The 18,011-nt window shown below is 44.5% G+C and overlaps 1 protein-coding gene across 4 annotated transcripts in view; it reads right to left on the minus strand.

Annotated features, from left to right (window-relative positions):
- EPC1 (enhancer of polycomb 1) overlaps positions 1 to 18,011 on the minus strand; it is a 139,834-nt gene that overhangs the window by 32,988 nt on the left and 88,835 nt on the right. For all 4 annotated transcript variants that reach the window (XR_012902098.1, XM_025184459.2, XM_075922663.1 and 1 more), the window contains 4 exons: positions 5,015 to 5,174; positions 3,013 to 3,158; positions 2,703 to 2,909; positions 2,249 to 2,397 (listed from right to left, as the gene is read on the minus strand). Coding sequence is in view for 3 of the 4 variants with exons in the window: in XM_075922663.1 (XP_075778778.1) it covers positions 2,249 to 2,397; positions 2,703 to 2,909; positions 3,013 to 3,158; positions 5,015 to 5,174 (662 nt within the window). In the remaining variant the exon portion in view is untranslated. The remainder of the gene's footprint in view (positions 1 to 2,248; positions 2,398 to 2,702; positions 2,910 to 3,012; positions 3,159 to 5,014; positions 5,175 to 18,011) is intronic.

An 18,011-nucleotide genomic window follows, 5' to 3' on the forward strand; every position in this document is an offset into this window, starting at 1 on the left:
GATGGATGAAATTTCATGTTTATCAATGCAAAGTAATGCAGATTGGGATTATTGTTTCCAACTCTACATGGAAAATGATGGGGTCTAAACTAGGTCTTACCACTCAAGAGAGATCCTGGAGTCATTCTAGATAGTTCCCTGAAAACAGCTGCTCAAAGCACAACGGTAGTCAAAAAAGCTAAAAAAGTGTTCAGAACCATTTGGGAAGGGTATAGATCAGTGGTCTCCAACCTTTTTACACCGAAGATCACTTTTTAAAATCCCACAACAGGCAAAGATCTACTGCTCCACTCCTTCCTTGAAGCCCCCCTCTCTAGTCTTCTCCTGTCCATCACTTGCTATTCCCAGCCCTTACTTACACGCTCTGATAAACACTTTATTTTTAAATTATGCGATATATAACATTAAAATCACGTGTTTATAGTTATGAAATAAAGGGTCTGTTTTTTATTCATGCTATTTAAATCTAAAATGAAGCATTTATAATTATACATTTTGTGGGGACAGAGTTCTGCAGCTGGGGACAGGGTGCCAGTGGGGATAGAGCTCTGTAGCTGGGGACAGGAGAGCGGGGACAGAGCTCTGTAGCTGGGGACAGGAGAGCGGGAGCTAGGGACAGGGTGCCAGTAGCAGCAGCGAGTCCCCTGCATCTGCCTCCTCCGAGGATTCTCCCCTCCCCCCAGAGTGAAGCCAGCACATGACTCCTCCGGGCCCGACCACCCCCCACGGGAGCCTGCCTCGGGGGCGACCACCCCCCCGTGGCGCAGGGAAACCCCGCGGGAGCCTGCCCCGGGGCCAACCCCCTCCTGCAGCATGGCCAACCCCCGCGGGCGCCTGCCCCGGGGTCAAGCCCCCTCCCGCGGCGCAGCCAACCCCTCCCGCAGCACGACCAACCCTCGCGGGCGCCTGCCCTGGAGCCAAACCCCCAGCCTGCAGCGTGGCCCGGCCTGGCCCAGCCAACTCCCTCCCCTCCTGCAGCGCGGCCAAATCCCGGGGCCAACCCCTGCGCTCAACTTAACCCTCCGGCGCCAGCGGCACAGGGAAGCCTTCGCACTCCTTCTCCAGGGCCGATGCCCCCTCCCCCATCACACAACAGAGCTGTGGGAGGGGACCAGCCCGCGCACTTCTGGAACCCCCCGGAAGTGACGTGAGCTTCAGACAGGACTTCCGTCCACCTCGCGGGAAGCCAGCATTACACTGAAGGTAGGTAGTGGGGCTTCTCGGGGGTGGGTGGAAAATGGGGGGTGGGTTTGCCCGAACGCCTCGCGATCGACCAGTCGATCACGATCAATGGGTTGGTGACCACGGGTATAGATCATAAAATAGAAAATATCACAATGTGGTGCATGGTATGTCCACACCTTGAATACTGCATGCAGTTCAAAAGAGATAAGAATTGGAAAAAAACCCAACGTGTGATAAGGGTATGAAACAACTTTCGTATGGGAAGAAATTAAAAGACTGGATATATTCAGCTTATAAAAGAAAAACTACAGAGAGATCATTACAGATATGGAGAAAAGGAACAACAGTTATTTACCCCTTTACAGAATTTCACTAGATGACACACAATTCTTGCATTGACAGACAGCAGGTTTAAAACAACCATAAAAAAGTACTTTGTTGCAATGCAACCTATGGAGCTCATTGCCAGTGGTTGTTATGAAGTCCAAAAATATAACTAGCACAATTTCATTACAACTAGATAATTTCATGTGGGTTAAGTCCACTAATAGGTATTAGCCATGGTCAAGGAGGAAATCCCGTGATCTGGGTGTTCCTAAACCTCCAACTGCCAGAAGTTGGCACTGAATGACTGTGAAAAAGATCTTATGAAATTGCTCTGTTCTTTCTTTTTGAAGCATCTAGCTCTAGCCACTGTTGAAAGACAGGACACTGGGCTATATGGACAACCAAGGGTTTCATCCTGTACAGCTATGTTTATGTTCATAATAAATTTACCTATCATTTTTGTAAAGTCTCCTGTTTTTAGATTTGTTCACAATGAAAGAAACCAAAACCAAAAACAAAACTGACAGAACAAAAAAGTGACCAGATGGAGATTAGACTATACCTTCAAACAGGAAAGGAATTTTACAGTTGTAAAATATGAAAGCATGCTATACTATTACAAAATCAGCAAGCACAAAAAGTAGTTTTTTTAGAAGAGGTTTACGTAAGTAAAAAAGATTTTTATTATTGTTTATGGAAGAACATGAATAATACCAAATGTCTTGATGTACCCTACCTCTTTTCCATAATTTCCAGTGTTAAATGCAACAACTCCCTCTTGCTTTTTTCCCTTCTTTTTATCATCTCTAAGATAGTCACTGCACGACTCAGATCTCGACGCAGCTTAAGCATCTTTTCATAAGACGCTTCATCATTCTTTCGATTCTGTGGATAACAAGAAATTTTTAATTAAGTTCAATTTCTATAATGAATTCGTATCAAGCATTTTGCCATGTCAAAGTACAGAGAATATTACATATATAGCAAGTTACAAGTCACCTGCATTATTATTATTATTGGATTTTGTCACGTCCTATAACAAAAAAAACAAAAACCAATATGATTTCATTTGAGTGATGTAACTAGCAGAGAAAAAGTGATTCCCCCCCCTTTCAAGATTTAGTATTGAAAGTTTAATTGGCTTAGTAATGCTTGAATACAAGAAAGTGTCAGATTTTATATCCACTCACTTTTCGAGTCTGCATCTTTTCTGTCCGCCTTCTAAAAGCAACATAAGGATCATTTGTGCTGGAACCATCTCGTTTCTCTTGTTTTACTGCTGGGATAAGTGAAGGACCGCGACAGTTTTTCCTCTTTTTAATCCAGTACTCATACACTTCTTTAATTAATTCATCATCTTCCTTCAGCAACAGTTTGGCCTCCTGCAGGCTGACTGGCTAAACGTAAAACCCAATGTGTTACAACAAAAACAAAACAACCCCCCCCCCCAAAAAAAACTTTCATATGTTGCTTTTTTTTTTTTAATTAGAAATAATGTACCTGCTGACCACTGCCCTTTTCTAGCCTATCTATCATCTCTTCAAACTGCAAAGGAGAAATGTCCATTCTTTTCTTCAACTTATTCACAAAGGCCTCATCTTCTGAATCCAAGTCATAATCAGGCTGTTCAGCATCCAAACTAAAAGCTAAACAATACAGTGAATGTTAACATGGAGTACAATGGAAGGTTTTCTCCCCCCTCCTCCCCCCGGATGATAAAAGTGTCTGGGATTGTAGGCTATATTTTTCTGGTTTGGAGAGCAAGATAGAACATGTGGGTTTAGTTTGGGGGAAAAAAAAAAAAAAAATCAATCGCTAAACAGAGTTTTCTACACAATCCTTTTATTAAACCTAGATACAAAAGTACTTTATATACTTACAGTTAGCAGAAATAAAAAAGAAAAAAAATTAACAGAAGCACTGACACAATGCAAACAGATGTTACCAGAAGAGGACATTAGAAACTGAATACTTAAGTAATTCAACTGCTTACTGTTTACTATCCAGTATACTTCCTATAGCCCAGTCTAAAATCAGATCTACACTAAAGGGGAAGATCAAATTAAAACACGGAATTCCAGCCATGTTATTTATGTAGCTGGAGTCAATGTACCTTGATTTGAGTTTCCTTGCCGTCCCCACAGAAGACGGCCAATGAGAGCAAATACTCCTGTCAGCTTCCCTTACTCCTTGCAGGAGTACTGGCCACTGGTGGGGACGTGGGGGTGTATGGGAAGGGTGGAGATGGAGAGAGGTGGTATTGTGCCCTCTGAGTGATTTAGTGGGTCTCTACTGAACCAGCTAAATCAAACTATGGAAGATCAACTGAAACAGTGTCAATCTTCCCAGGAGTGAAGACATGGCCTAAGAATAATTTCATCCCAACTACACGTGGTATTTCAGCAAAATGTTTCACAGATGACTAGATTAGTATCACCAACTTCCCCTCATTAATAACCTTAATATCTTAAATAAAATACTAACAAAATAAATGAATAAAAATAGGCTAGTCTGGCATGATCTTTAATTACTCATCCAATCTACTCTTTATGATAAATCTAACTTTTGATGGAGATAGCATTTTGAAACTATCTTTGTTTACAGAGCAGTCAGCTCAAGAACTTCATCTGACCTCCACTATCAGGATAGAGCATGAGGAAATAAATGGTCAAAGAAGTAGTCAGGATTCTCAAGAGGATTGTAGATCAATCGCAATCTTTTAGCCAGAAATAAACTGGGAGTCTACTCAATTTACAGGGCACAGGTGTTGTGCTCAAGATATCTCTAATTAAAGCATACAATTGTATTCCACATTAGCAAGAACATCTGGGATGTTTTCAAGTATTGTCCCAAATGAAGTGATAACTGTGGTGAAGTCCACAACCAAAAGGAACAGTTCTAATCTTCTAGCCAGACAAAGATGAACACAAGCAATAGCACCCAAGTGAGCGATCTAGGCATCTAGAAGCATACCATAAAGAATTTTAGAATCTGTACCTTATAGGTAAACATATGCATTTAACTGAAGGGTGGTAGGTATCACTTCTTTTTCTGCTTGCCTCCTCCAACCCACCCTACCACCACCACATTTGAATCGAGTGATAAGGCCCTATGAATTCTATTTTTCATAACATTTTCCAAATACCAGTCATATTCAAGACTGTGGCCATGGCTCTTCTGGGCCAGAAGACTAGACATCTCTATGGAACTATAATTAGAAAATCTAAACTGATATTGGAGGGGGGTGAGATGGGGAACTGTTATTCCTAAAATTAAAAATTAACACCATCCTCACAGTCAGGCAGGAGTCCTATCAACTTCAACAAGAGTTTGATCCTGAATAAGAACTGACTAGTACCCTTACATAACAAAGCTTACATCTAAAGATGCTGTGTTAAAATTAACCCTTGAAAGGAAATATCAACAGGGCAATTGATGTTACCAGTATAACAACATTTTAGATATAGGCTTTCACATACATTTAAAAAGTATTTATACTTACGCTGTATGTGAATGAGCTGCTTTGGCATCTTAAATTCCCCAGGATATATAGATTCATAATAAGCGATATTACTTTCTGCCTCTGGAACTGGTATAACCATATTATCCCTCTTCTCTCCATATACCTGTTGTGCAGAGATAGCTCGCTGAAGATGATGTTCCTATAAATAAAAAACGAGGACATGTTATGAAAACTGACATTCTACTGAGATATCTTACTTTCCTAGCTAACTTTTAAAAAGATAACACATACTAGTTTCTATGGATTTCTGTATTCTACATCGAAAAGATAAGACATGATAAATTAACACTACATTTTAGTGGAATTGTTCCAAGTACTGTAATGTAACAAGCATATATGAATAAGACTTCCATTAGGTGGAGCTCACACACATACTATTGGAAAGCTGTAGAGTTCTCTAGTGCATAGAGGCAGCAATTTAGAAACAGCTAAAAACCAAAAAAGTTACTTATGGGGAACAAGCAACACTATTTTGTATCCAAGAAAAATATGATGACTATTCAATTACATGTTATTTTAAAAGTATAAGATAGAAACAGAAATGTAGGGCTGAAGGGCCCATGAAAGGTCATCTAGGATTCTAGGTCCCTACCCCCATGCTGAGGCAAGATCAAGTCTACCTAGCTTACTTCTGACAATTGTTTGTCTAATCCAGCAATTCTCAAACTTTAGTAACCTGAGGAACTCCCCATTTTGATTTAAATTTTTTTGTGGACCTCCAAGTCCTGCCCGCACTCCACCCCTTCGCAGTTGGGCTGCGTGCTGAGGGCTGGAGCTAAGGGGTTGACAGTGTGGGAGGGGGCTCCAGGCTGAGCCTAGGGAAATAGCTTGGTTGAGGTATCTAGGAGGGAATTTGGGAGTGGGCTCAGGGCTGCAGCAGGAAGTTTGGAGTGCAATTTCTGGATTGGTGGCCCTTCCCTCAGGCAAGATCCCTGCCTGCCCTGGCACCACACTGATCCTGGAAGCAGCCAGTATGTCCCTCTGGCCCTTGGGGAAGGAGATACCAACCCCACAGATCCCACTGGCTACAATTCCCCACCAATGTGAGCTGTGTAATCAGCACTTAGGGTGGGGTGGCAAACGAGACTTCCCCTCCCCCCAGGACATACCACAACCACTTTAGGAGTGGAGAAGGCGGAGGGCAGACAGAGCACTTGCCTTTATTCCAAGGCACTGCCAGACTTTTAGTGGCCTAAAGTTTCCCAGTTTGGTTTCAGAAGCCTCCAACAGAGCCCCCCAGTGAAACTGGGAAGACTGGCAACCCCTTAAGCACCTCCTGCATGCTGCAGTACAGATGTTCCCCTATGTGAAGAGGACATCAGTAGTGGGGGAAAGGAGTTGATCAGCCAGGCCAGGAGACCCCCCCCCCCCCCCCGCCGGGGTCCACAGACCCCAGTCTGAGAAACATTGAAACATCTAGTCGGTTCTTAAAAACCTCCCATAACAGGAATTTTACAACCTTCCTTGGAAGGAAACCTATTATAGTATTTAATTATCCTGATAGTTAGAAAGTTCTTTCTAATATCTAACCTAAGTCTCCCTTGCTGCAGATTAAGCCAATTACTTCTTGTCCTACCTCTAGTGAATATAAACAATTGATAATCATTCTCTTTATAAACAGACTGCAATACATATTTAAAGACTTTTACCAGTCTTTTTCCTCAAGCCTAAAAATGTATGACTATTTTATACCTTTTTTCATGGGTCAGGTTTCTTAAACATCACTTTTATAGCTTTCTTCCAGGTTCTGTTCATTTTGTCCACATCTTCCTTAAAGCACAGCACCCAAAACTGTATACAATACTTCAGGTGAGGTCTCAACAATACTTGGCCCCACTAAGCCATCTCCTGAATATTCCCCTATGTTTCTGTACAGGCAACGCACACCATGGTTTGGGGAACAATAATCTAAGGCTTGTTAGAAGTAGATATTACCGGAAGTAAACATGGTCAGGACTTTAATTCTACCACCTTGGATTTTATCGGTCATTTTTTGTCACTGTCCATTTTGTTATTGGCTACTGCTGGGGGAATTCTGTACCAAAATATTAAAAATTCTGCACATAATATTTTAATATTCTGCAAAATTCTGCATGTTATTTTGACAAATTAAAAAAAAAATCACACCAGGTTCAGTTGTTTTGATAATTTATTTCAAAATATCTGTCAGCAAGTATGTCTATAACAGCATAAGACAAAGATTATACATAAGTCTGAATAATAAATCATTTAAACTACAGTATAGAACCATATTTCTCACTCCCCTCAAAAGCAGTGCAAAGGCTTATGGGGCTAATGGGTAATGGAGGGGCTGAGGAAGAGGGAAGCAATTGCTGGGTGTGAACTGGGAGGGTTGTTGGGTATAGGTGGGAAAAATATGGAACGGGTTTTTTGGGGGCAATAGGTGAGGAGGAATTCTCACGGAGCTTCCCCCATGCAGATCTGTAGCCTCTCCTATTCAGTCAGGCATGTCTGTGCCATCCCCATGTCTCTGTGCCTCACTCAGGCATATCTCTAATCCTATGTGGCCCCGCATTCCCTACCCAGTGCTTCACAGGTAAAGAAATTACAATTGTGAGATCCAAGATAGGGATTTTAACCTTGAGTAAAGGATTAAGTTAGTTAATCCTATTGACTTCACCCGCTGCCCCTACCCTTGCTGCCAGAGGCTTTAAAGCAGGCTCCCCAGGAGCACCGGATCCGCCTCTCCCCCTGCCCCAGCACTATTGCCTCTAATAGGGTGAGGGGGGCTAGCTTTCAAGCCAGCTCCCTGTGCGTATTGCCTCTGTGGACCTGCCTGCCCCCCACTTGTTGCCTCCTATAGAGTCAGTGAGGGGGGACAGGAAGGAATTGGTGCTGGGGGGAGCTGGCTTAAAAGCTCCGTTGTGCCACCTGCCCTCCCCGAGGCAGCAGCATGAGGGGCAGGAGAGGTTACTGCGAAGCAGCCTCTATCCGCAGGGGGGTCCAAGCTTCCCTTAGACAGAGGCTGCTCTGCATCCCATGGAGCAGCATCTGTCCATGGTGAGCCTGGGCTTGGACCCCCCATGGTCAGGGGCTGCTGCCACCCCGCGTGCTGCCTCTCTATCAGAATGGCAGGCAGCTGGTCTGTGAGGAGAGCTGGTTTTTAAACTGGCTCGCCAGGCAGACTGTCTCCACCAGCCACCCTGGGCTTCTGCCTCTGATACAGGAGTGTGGGGTGGCAGGGAGTTCCCTGGAAGTGGGGCTGGGAGCACACTGGCTGCGGACCCCACCCCTAGTGACTATTATATAGTCATGTAACTGCTAAGATTTCATGCGGTTACATGACTATTCAATTACATGATATCTAACATCCCTAGTAATAACCCTGAAAGAACATAATTTGTCACAACCAGTCTTCACTGATTCTATAAAGTAAAGAAATAGAAGAGATAAGGGTGGGAAGAACCTCACCCCATTTATTCACTAACACAAGTACACATCACTGTCACTGGGTCCTACCTAATATGAAAAACTAACAAGTAACTTGACTGTGATAACATTTTTCAAGAGCACCCAAAGTCCCACTAAAGTCCAATGGGACTTGAGCTTGTAAGTCATTTGATCTGGGGTAGGATTTTGAAAAGTGCTTATTGTTGTGACCATTGGAAAACTCATCCAATATAGTATTACATGTCTCACCCATAGGCAAATGCCTGGGAGGAGGCCGGTCTTAAGGCTTAAAGTTTTGTCAAACTAGTGGTAAGATAGAATGCCAGAGCTGGAAGGTCCTTTGGGATTAAAGCCCTACCAATGCAAACCCACAAAAAATGCATTACAAACTATGAAATCTAATCTCGTGTGCTATTACCCTGTACTATTCATATTTCATAAGGGAGACCAGGATTTCTCAAATTGAGGATTCTGACCCAAAAGTGAGTTAGAGAAAGGAACATCACAAGATTATTTCAGAAGGGTCATGGTATTGCTATCCTTAGTTCTGCACTGACTTCAGAGTTGGGCAGCTGGACACCAACTTTCCAGCTGAACAGCTCTGAATATAACACCGCCATAAGCAACAGTGCAGAAGTAAAGATAATTGTGGTTGCAGAACTGCTAAGGTTGCAACCCCTTCCCAACTCCTTTGTGGGTCAGGGTGTCTACAGTTACAACACTATGAATTTTCAGATTTAAAGAGCTGAAATGATTACATTTATAATTTTAAAAATTCTAGGACTGTGAAACAGACCTACATGAACTGTGAATTCGGCTGGGCCTTACTCATAATGCCCCAATACAAGCCCACAATGTTAAATTGAAGGAACCATTAGCTCTAGTACTTCAACTGATCTTCAGTATTGGAATGCCCTCTCAGATACCATTGCCAAACCATACATGGCTTTTTAAATCTAAGTCAAGCACCCGAGTTTGCTTTCACAAGCAAACAGGAAACCAGAGCAATTTCTTGACAATTTGTGTAACTTGTTCCATGTGGCTCAAACTAAGCTAACAGAGAGATTAATTCTGGAAATCTACTAAGACCTCACTGAAGATTTGAAGTCCAGTTTCCAGAAATAAAAATAAACACTATTATATCCACAGCTTTTTCGGAAAGAACAGACTTCGAAAGTCTCATTTGGTAGCTGCATTTACTAAATCAGTAAAAATTTATGTTTTTATATATTTCTATTAAAGGTACTTTGTTAAATTAATACCTGGGTTTTTGTATTTTTACATTAAGCATATCATCTATTGAAGTTCCAAGGCATCTGCTCAAAGTAGTTAGGATTTACTACTCAACAGAAAAGTCAATAGGTTATTAGTTACAGCTTTAGCAAATAATGAAATATCTGTATGGTTTGAGATGAAATGAGAAACAAAGTTGAGAAAACACGGAGTAACAAAAATATTTGTATAGCATTTACAGTAAAATGGATAGTATGGTCGGATATCACTGAAAGGATATAGGATTCAAACTTACTTTAACTCTGGTTTGGGCACTGATGCGACAGAGCACAACCTAAAACCTTTCTGTATCTGTTTCCACATCCTCAAAAAGGGGAATTATACTTGCTTACTTTACAAACAATTGTGAAACTTAATATTTATATAGTGCTTTGAAAATGCAAAATACCACAACTACAGATTATTAGTTACTCTACTCAAAACGCAAATGGAAGTGTGTTATGATTCTGGATCAAATCTGCCCTTGCGTAAGCACACTTGGCTTCAATAGAATTATTTCTGCTCTCGCCAAGAATCTCTTCTCCATTAATACCCGACTACACAGAATTTGATTCAAATCCAACTGCAGCATTTCTAAGATATAGTTCATTAGTCAGATTGCCTTCCTCACACTGCCCTGCCTATAAGGTCAGGTGAGGAGACACAGGATGTGGGGTGGGAGAGAGAGAGAGAAGGAAAGAGACTGACTGACAGAGGGGCACAGGGACTAGGGGGGTAATATGACTAAGCCAGGCACTGAATGGGAGTGGAAGTTAAGGGAACATACTGACTAGGGATATTAACTGACCTGTAATTGTGTAAACGTGTAACCAGTGGAATTTTTAGTGGTTACGTGTTTAGAAACAGGGGAAAGGAGTGTTGCAGAATGCTCATAAGCATCAGCTCCCACCTGCCCCCCACTGCTGCCTGGGAGCTAATAGCACATGCGGGAAACCAGCTTTCAAGCTGGATCCCTGCACCTATCTCCCGCTTGCCCCCCTCCTTGTGGTGCAGTCTGTCAGAGGCAGCAGCACAGAAGCAGGTGGCTCCACAGGAGCTGGTGCTTGTGGAGGAAACTCAGGCACCGGCTCTCACCTGCCCCCCACCTCTCTGCTGTCTCGGTGGAAAGCAGCAAGGGTGGCAGGGGAAGAGGGAGGAACACAAGCAGCTAGGTGGGAACCAGCTCCCCATGGGCACTGGTTCCTGCCTCCCCTCCTCACTGCCTCTGATAGGGTATGTCTACACTACCCCGCTAATTCGAACTAGCGGGGTAATGTAGGCATACCGCACTTGCAAATGAAGCCCGGGATTTGAATTTCCCGGGCTTCATTTGCATAAGCCGGCCGGTGCCATTTTTAAATCCCGGCTAGTTCGAACCCCGTGCCGCGCGGCTACACGCGGCACGGAGTAGCTAGTTCTAATTAGGCTTCCTAATCCGAACTAGCTGTACTCCTCATTCCACGAAGCCTAATCCGAACTAGCTACTCTGTGCCGCGTGTAGCCGCGCGGCACGGGGCTTGAACTAGCCGGGATTTAAAAATGGCGGCACCCGGCTTGTGCAAATGAAGCCCGGGAAATTCAAATCCCGGGCTTCATTTGCAAGTGTGGTATGTCTACATTACCCCGCTAGTTCGACTTAGCGGGGTAGTGTAGACATACCCATAAAGAGGCAGCAAGGGGGTGGGAGGTTTATGTAGTCATTAAGATAACTAACCAATAAGCCCAGGCTTATCAATTATGTAAATGACTACATGCTAACATCGCTAATATGCTTCAGAGGGGTAGCTGAGTTTCAAACTAACTAGAAAAACTTAAACACACAACAAACAGTCAAGTTGCACCTTAAAGACTAACAAAACATGTAGATGGTATAAAGCATGCAGCTTTCGTGGGCACAACCCACTTTCTCCAGATGGACAGGGACAATGGGTCAGCTAAGGTCGGCATGAGAGAGGCTCCACAAATCACCTAAAATCCAGCCCTTAAACAAAACAAAAGCCCCAAAAGCCCCGCCCCACCCATCCCAAAACCCAGAACACATTCCATACTTCTCTCACCCACACCTAACTACCTTCCAGATTCATTCTCAGTCTCCTTCTCAGCAATTACTTCTTTTTCCCCTCAGGTCCTCCATTACCCCTGACTTCCCTGAGCATTTGCACTTCTAAAATGCATGGGAAATGCAGTTCTGTATTGTAGTTTGAATTAATTATTCAAATGTCTGAATTCATATGAATGGAAAGAATCTATTTGACAAAAACATTTCCTGAATCCTGTTTTATTGACTGTATTATTATGGATATACTTGCTGACAGGCATTTTGAAATAAATTACCAAAATAATTAAAACTGGCCTGGTGATAACTCTGCCCTGAAGAACTGTTTTAAAAACCCAGATACAGAACATACAGAAATTGAGAACTAACAAGGAGCATGCCTGGTAGTATCCCGATTACTTATGTTTGTATTAGGGATGTAAAATACCATTTAATTGGTTAAACTATAACCAACCAACCAATTACAGAGGGGGTGCTTTAGCTTAGCTAGGCTGCAGGGTTCCCCTCCACCTGCAGCTGGAGAGCCCTCCTGCTTGTGCCCCCCTGGACCTGCCACTGACAGGGCCAAATCCAGATGCCCAGAGCAGTCCCTGCCTGAAATGTGCTTGGGCCATCATGGACAGGAGCTGCTCCGGACATCCATTAAAGGTGATGCTTACTGGTTAACCTTTCACATCCCTATTCTGTATATACATACACTTGTGTCACACCAAGTTGGCCCAACTATTATACATGTGAAAAATGACTTTTAAAAATGTTAGTGTTCTCCCCTATTTCAAAGCTCAACTGAAACAGCAGCTACCAGTCTCATTTTAGAGGCCTTCAATAATCTTCTCTCTGCAGAAGTGATCAGAACACAGGCAGCAAGCAGAGGAAGTTTCTCTTGCCTCCTGAAAAAGCAGACCCCGGGAATCTGTGGGAACTCCTGCCCTACATTACTGTCCGAGGAGCTTGTGAAGCTGTGTCACTGCAACCCAGTTCCATAGTAAGTCAAGTGACCACACCCTCCTCTTGCTGCTGGACTCCCAGGAAGGAGTGGAAATTCCAGCCAGTAGGTGATAATGGTGTTAGCACCTAAATCTAGGCTCCTGGGATGAGGTGAGAGGCAGAGGAGTGGGTGGTAGCCCAGTACCTTCCTTCCCCCTTCTTATCAGTGCTATTCTGATTGCTCCTGGAAGACTCTAGCATACTGAGAGACCTGGTTCCACACTCTCCCAGGACTCAGACCTGGTCTACACTTAAGAACTTAAAAGTTCCTAGTTTTTTTTATATATATATATATATATATATTCAGGGCTCACCAAGTGGCGGCGAGCCTTGCTCGCCAGCCGCGCGCTGCGCATGCACAGACCGCGCTGCGTGGCCGCACTGGGCTAAAATCTACTCACCCCAGCTGAGTAGATTACATTGTCGAGCCCTGTATATATTACATACAGGTGTGATACTCTTGGTTGAGTGAATGTGACAGTTAAACTGACCTAATCCACCCCTGCATACAGGGGCAGCAGGTTTGTATCAATTTTGGTGGTGCCCAGAACCAGCATCCCTCCCCTACCTACTCCCCTCCCCCCAAATCTGCATAAGGATCTGGAAGGGAGTTTGGAATGCAGGTTCTAGAACAAAGTTTGGGTGCTAGATGTAGGCTTTGGACTGGAGTGGGGGATTGAGCTGCAGGAGAGACTAGAAGATGCAGGCTCCGCAAGAGTTTTGGGGTAGAGGGGAAGGAAGCAGTTTGAGAGAGGGGATGGGGTACTTATCTGGGGTCTTCCAGAGTCTATGTGGTGCTACCACTTTGAAACACCATTGGGATAACGGGGCCAGTGGGGGACTCAAGCAGTTTCCAAAGTACCTGGGGGGTTCTGGTACACTTCAAAGACGGAGGCACCCTTATCAACTAATGAAATAGTTGATGCAATTTGCATCGACTATTCAATTAGCCAAATCTAAATTTAACATCCCTAGTAGGGGCACCTCTAGCCTGTTTTAAATCACAGATGGTACCAGATGGCCTGGGGGAAAGACCTGGCCCTGGGCTCTGGTGGAACAGGGCCTTCAGGCCAGAATACTCCTGGACCCTAGGTATCATGGGCCCATATAATTAGCCACCCCTGCCTGTATGGACCACATCTACACTACAAACGAAATCAACTCAAGTTAACATTGACAGCTAAATGCCAAAGTAACATATTATTTCAGTGCATGCATATCTGGCTTCTTGCATCAGCATTGTACGTATCCACTAGCAGTGCTTGTATCACTGCATACTAAAGTTTTCCATGGGTAGGCACCCCACTGTGCAACCTGCCACCATATAGCACAGTGTTTTGCGAAGTTTTGGCAATGCACACGGGATGACTGGCAGTAAAGGGTCAACTTCCAAGTGTGCATCTCCCTCCATCTCACAATGTCACCTGTCCCATAATTTGCATGCCTTCTTTCAAAATCCCTCAAACTCATTTGCCCTTCCTTATTGACCAGAATCTTTGACAGAAGCACAGAATGCTCTGTACAATTATCCTAAGTATCACAAGCACAGGATGCGTAATCCTCTAGTATTTAGAGAGCTGCAAGAACCACCAAATAAACAGGTGACATGATGTCTTCTTGGAAGACAGACTGATGTGAGACATAAGCAAGCATCTGTAGAATTTTCAAGAACATTCCTGGAACACTGTGCTGAGCTGGTCCCAGACCTCCAAGGCAGATACACCAAAATAGGAGCTGAACTACAGTGGAGAAGCAAGTAGCAATAGTACTTTGGAAACTTGTACTGACTGATTGTGTACCGACTTATCGGTAAGAATCTGGAGTTCACCTGCTATACAGGACTGCAACTCTTTGCAATGTGCAGGACAGAGTGGATAGATGTTCAGCAATAGTGTTCTCACACTGCAGTGGAGCAATAAAGCATGCACAATGGGCACTAAATGATCTTGCTACAGAATACAATCAACAAAAAAGGGATACATTTCTATGGCATACACCATGGGTCAGCAACCTACAGCATGCGTGCCGTGCCGTAAGTGGCACATGCAGCGAAAACTCAGCCCTGCCCCTCTTCCCCCATGCAGCCGCTGGAGCCCTCCCTCATCCCTATAAGTAGGTTAGACTGAAATGGAAGGAGGTAGCGCTGTGACTGAGGCTTCTCAGTGGTGCCTCCCGGGCTGGCCCAGGGCTGCATGGCCGTAACAATTGTTGCACCTCTGGGGCCACGCTGCAAGGGGATGCAAAGCCAGGTAAGTGTTTCCCCCTCATGCCCAGACCGCTGTGCTCCAATCCCCCTCACTCCGCCAAAACCCTGCACACCCAGCTTGCTCTGACACCCCTCCCTCCTGGCCAGACAGCCTAACCCCACTCTGTTCCTGCATCCACGGTTGCTCCTGTATCTTCCCTTGCTCCTGCTCACTTCCCCTGGACAGACACCCTATTTCCAGCCTGCTTCTGCACCCTACCTCCTACCCAGACCTTATACCCTCACCTCCTCTTGCAACCCACCTCCCTCCCAGATCCTGTACCCCATCCCTATCCCACTTTCTGGCAGCCCTGTCTCACACACACTGAACTAGGGATGTTAAATATCAGTTAATTGAATAGTCGAGTAACCTCATGAATTCTTATTGGTTAGATAAGTCATTCCCAAGAAGACCCCTGCCACTTTGTGCTGCTGCCACTGTATCAAAGACAGCAGCACAGGGTGCCAGGTAGGAGCTGGTCCCCTTGTGGACCTATGTTGTTGCTTCTGATAAAGAGGCAGCGGCACAGGGTACAGCAGCTCCTGTCTAGGTGGTGGTCTGAGCTCCTGGACCCGACGTGAGCCAGAATTGAGTTGGGCTGCTGGCCAGCCAGCTAAAAATGTACTGGCAATGGGGGTGAGGGGAGAGAAATGTGTGTAGTCTATAGCATTAACCTACAAGCTTTTGCTTATCAGTTAATCTACACTTTTACTTCCCTATGCCAATCCCCTCATTTCTGTGCATACCTCAGAGCCGAAGGGAGTCAATACAATTCACTAACTCTGAAACCCAAGAAAAGTAAATCTGGCCTATGGGAAACCCTGAACTTCAGTCCTTCCCAGGGATATGAATGACCGGTCAACTATCTGATAAGCAGATGTTTATTGGATAGTCCACAGGTTAGCTGGCACTTGAGAGGAATGAGGTGTCTCAGTTGTGGTCCACATGAGTGAAGATTGTGGGGTTTTCCTGATTCTCACTTGTGTGGTTCCCAACTGATTTTTCTGTGGGTCAGTGGCTTCCCCACCCTAGTCATAAAGAAAGAAAACACTGGCACATTTTGTATTGGACATAAGTTTGATAAACTAACATGAGAAAGTTAAAATGCTTAGTCTGTTTAATAATTTTAATTAAACCATTTTCCCTAGCTGCAGTTGAGACAATATTGTCACCATACCCAGCCTGCCTCTTCTCCCTGGCATGTAGATCCGTAATTAGAAGTGAATAAGTTAAATCTCAGCACACCACTTCTGAAATGTCGCCAACCCATAGCATACACAAACACTTAGAGATCACTGGAGATGCTTCACTGACATCAGCATGGGCTAGTCAGGGAAGGTGGATGATTCTCTTGTCTTTAAAATACACGACTTTTCAGAAAGCTACAAGAAAGAACTTTTTCCTGACTGAGGAGATTACCACTGGGAATAATGAAATGCCAAGTGATCCTTGAGAATCCAGCTGACCTTACTCACCTGGCTCATGAATCTACACACTGGACATCCTGATAGCACCAAGGAAAGATTCAACCACAAGCTTAGCAGATGCAGAGTGTATAGCTGAATATGCTTATAGTAGACCAAAGTGATGCTGATGTTGTTTACTTGCAAGACTGAATGTGAGAAAAATATCCCAATGGTTATTTATAGCTGCCTGCTGTATCCTGCATAGTATCTGAAGCAAAGGAGGAAAAAAGTTGCTACTGATGTGAAGATGGAACAGCTGTCTGCTGAGTTTGATTAGCCAGACCCACCAGCTATTAAGACAGTTCAATGCAGAGATATATAGAGCTCTTTAATAGGGAGGCATAGTAATGTAATTTGATACTGTGCCCTACTGTTTTCTAGTCTGTTAGGAATCGTGTTGGTGGTCAATGTCCATACATAAATATTACATTGTCAATGACAATGACAGTTCTGAAAAAAAAAAACCCACTAAGATACTCTGCAGCATATTCTGTGAACTAATAGAGATGAAGAAGTTACTCACCTTCGTGCAGTAACGATGGTTCTTCGAGGTGTGTCCCCGTGAGTGCTCCGCGTCTCGTGTCCGGCTGGTCCCGGCGCCGCAAATCGGAGCTTTCCAGAGCTGTATTCAGCCGGACTGCGCGCACGAGCCGGTTTCGCACCTTTCATCTGCCGCGTGCGGTCCGGCGCCCGGCAGTTCCTCTCACCGCCTATCTGCAAGACAGAAAAGACGAGATTCCGAAGCGGGGAGGAGGGCGGGTCGTGGAGCACCCACGGGGACACACCTCAAAGAACCATCGTTACTGCACGAAGGTGAGTAACTTCTTCTTCGGGTAGTCCCCGTGGGTGCTCCACGTCTGGTGACTCCAAAGCAGTAATCCCAATTAGACATGGGCTTCGGAATCACGATTCTGATGACCAGGCAGTACTGCTAGAGCTACCACCGAATCGGAGGTGAGATGCTGCATGATTGCGTAATGCTTTGAAAAGGTGGTGCTAGAAGACCAAGTCGCTGCCCGGCAAATGTCACGTAAGGCCACTGCTTGTGTCGAATGAGCCCTAGGGTGCGATTAAGAGCGGCTTTTTACGAATAGGATAACAAGTCGTGATACAAGAGACAACGAGTTTGGAAATACGTTGGGCTGATAGGGGCTGACCCTTGGAAGGCCCAGATGTGGAAACAATGAGGCGATCCATCTTGCGAAGAGTGCGGGTTCTATCTATATAGAATGCCAAGGCTCGACGGACATCCAGAGTATGTAGGAGAGCATCACAGTGCGAAGCATGAGGTTTTGGATAGAAATATGATAAAACGATTGGCTCATTTATATGAAATTCTGTGCAGACTTTAGGCAGAAAGGCTGGATGGGATCTTAATATTACGGATTCCTTATTAAAGACTGATAGCTGCATTGATGTCTACGCCCCCCCTAACTCGCTCACCCTACGTGCCAATGTTACCGCAAGGAGAAAGAGTACTTTCATTGTAAGCATTGGCATAGGTACCATAGCCAGTGGTTCAAACGGTGGCCTAGTTA

Source organism: Pelodiscus sinensis, chromosome 2 (genome assembly GCF_049634645.1).
Source record: "Pelodiscus sinensis isolate JC-2024 chromosome 2, ASM4963464v1, whole genome shotgun sequence".
NCBI classification, from domain to species: domain Eukaryota; kingdom Metazoa; phylum Chordata; order Testudines; family Trionychidae; genus Pelodiscus; species Pelodiscus sinensis.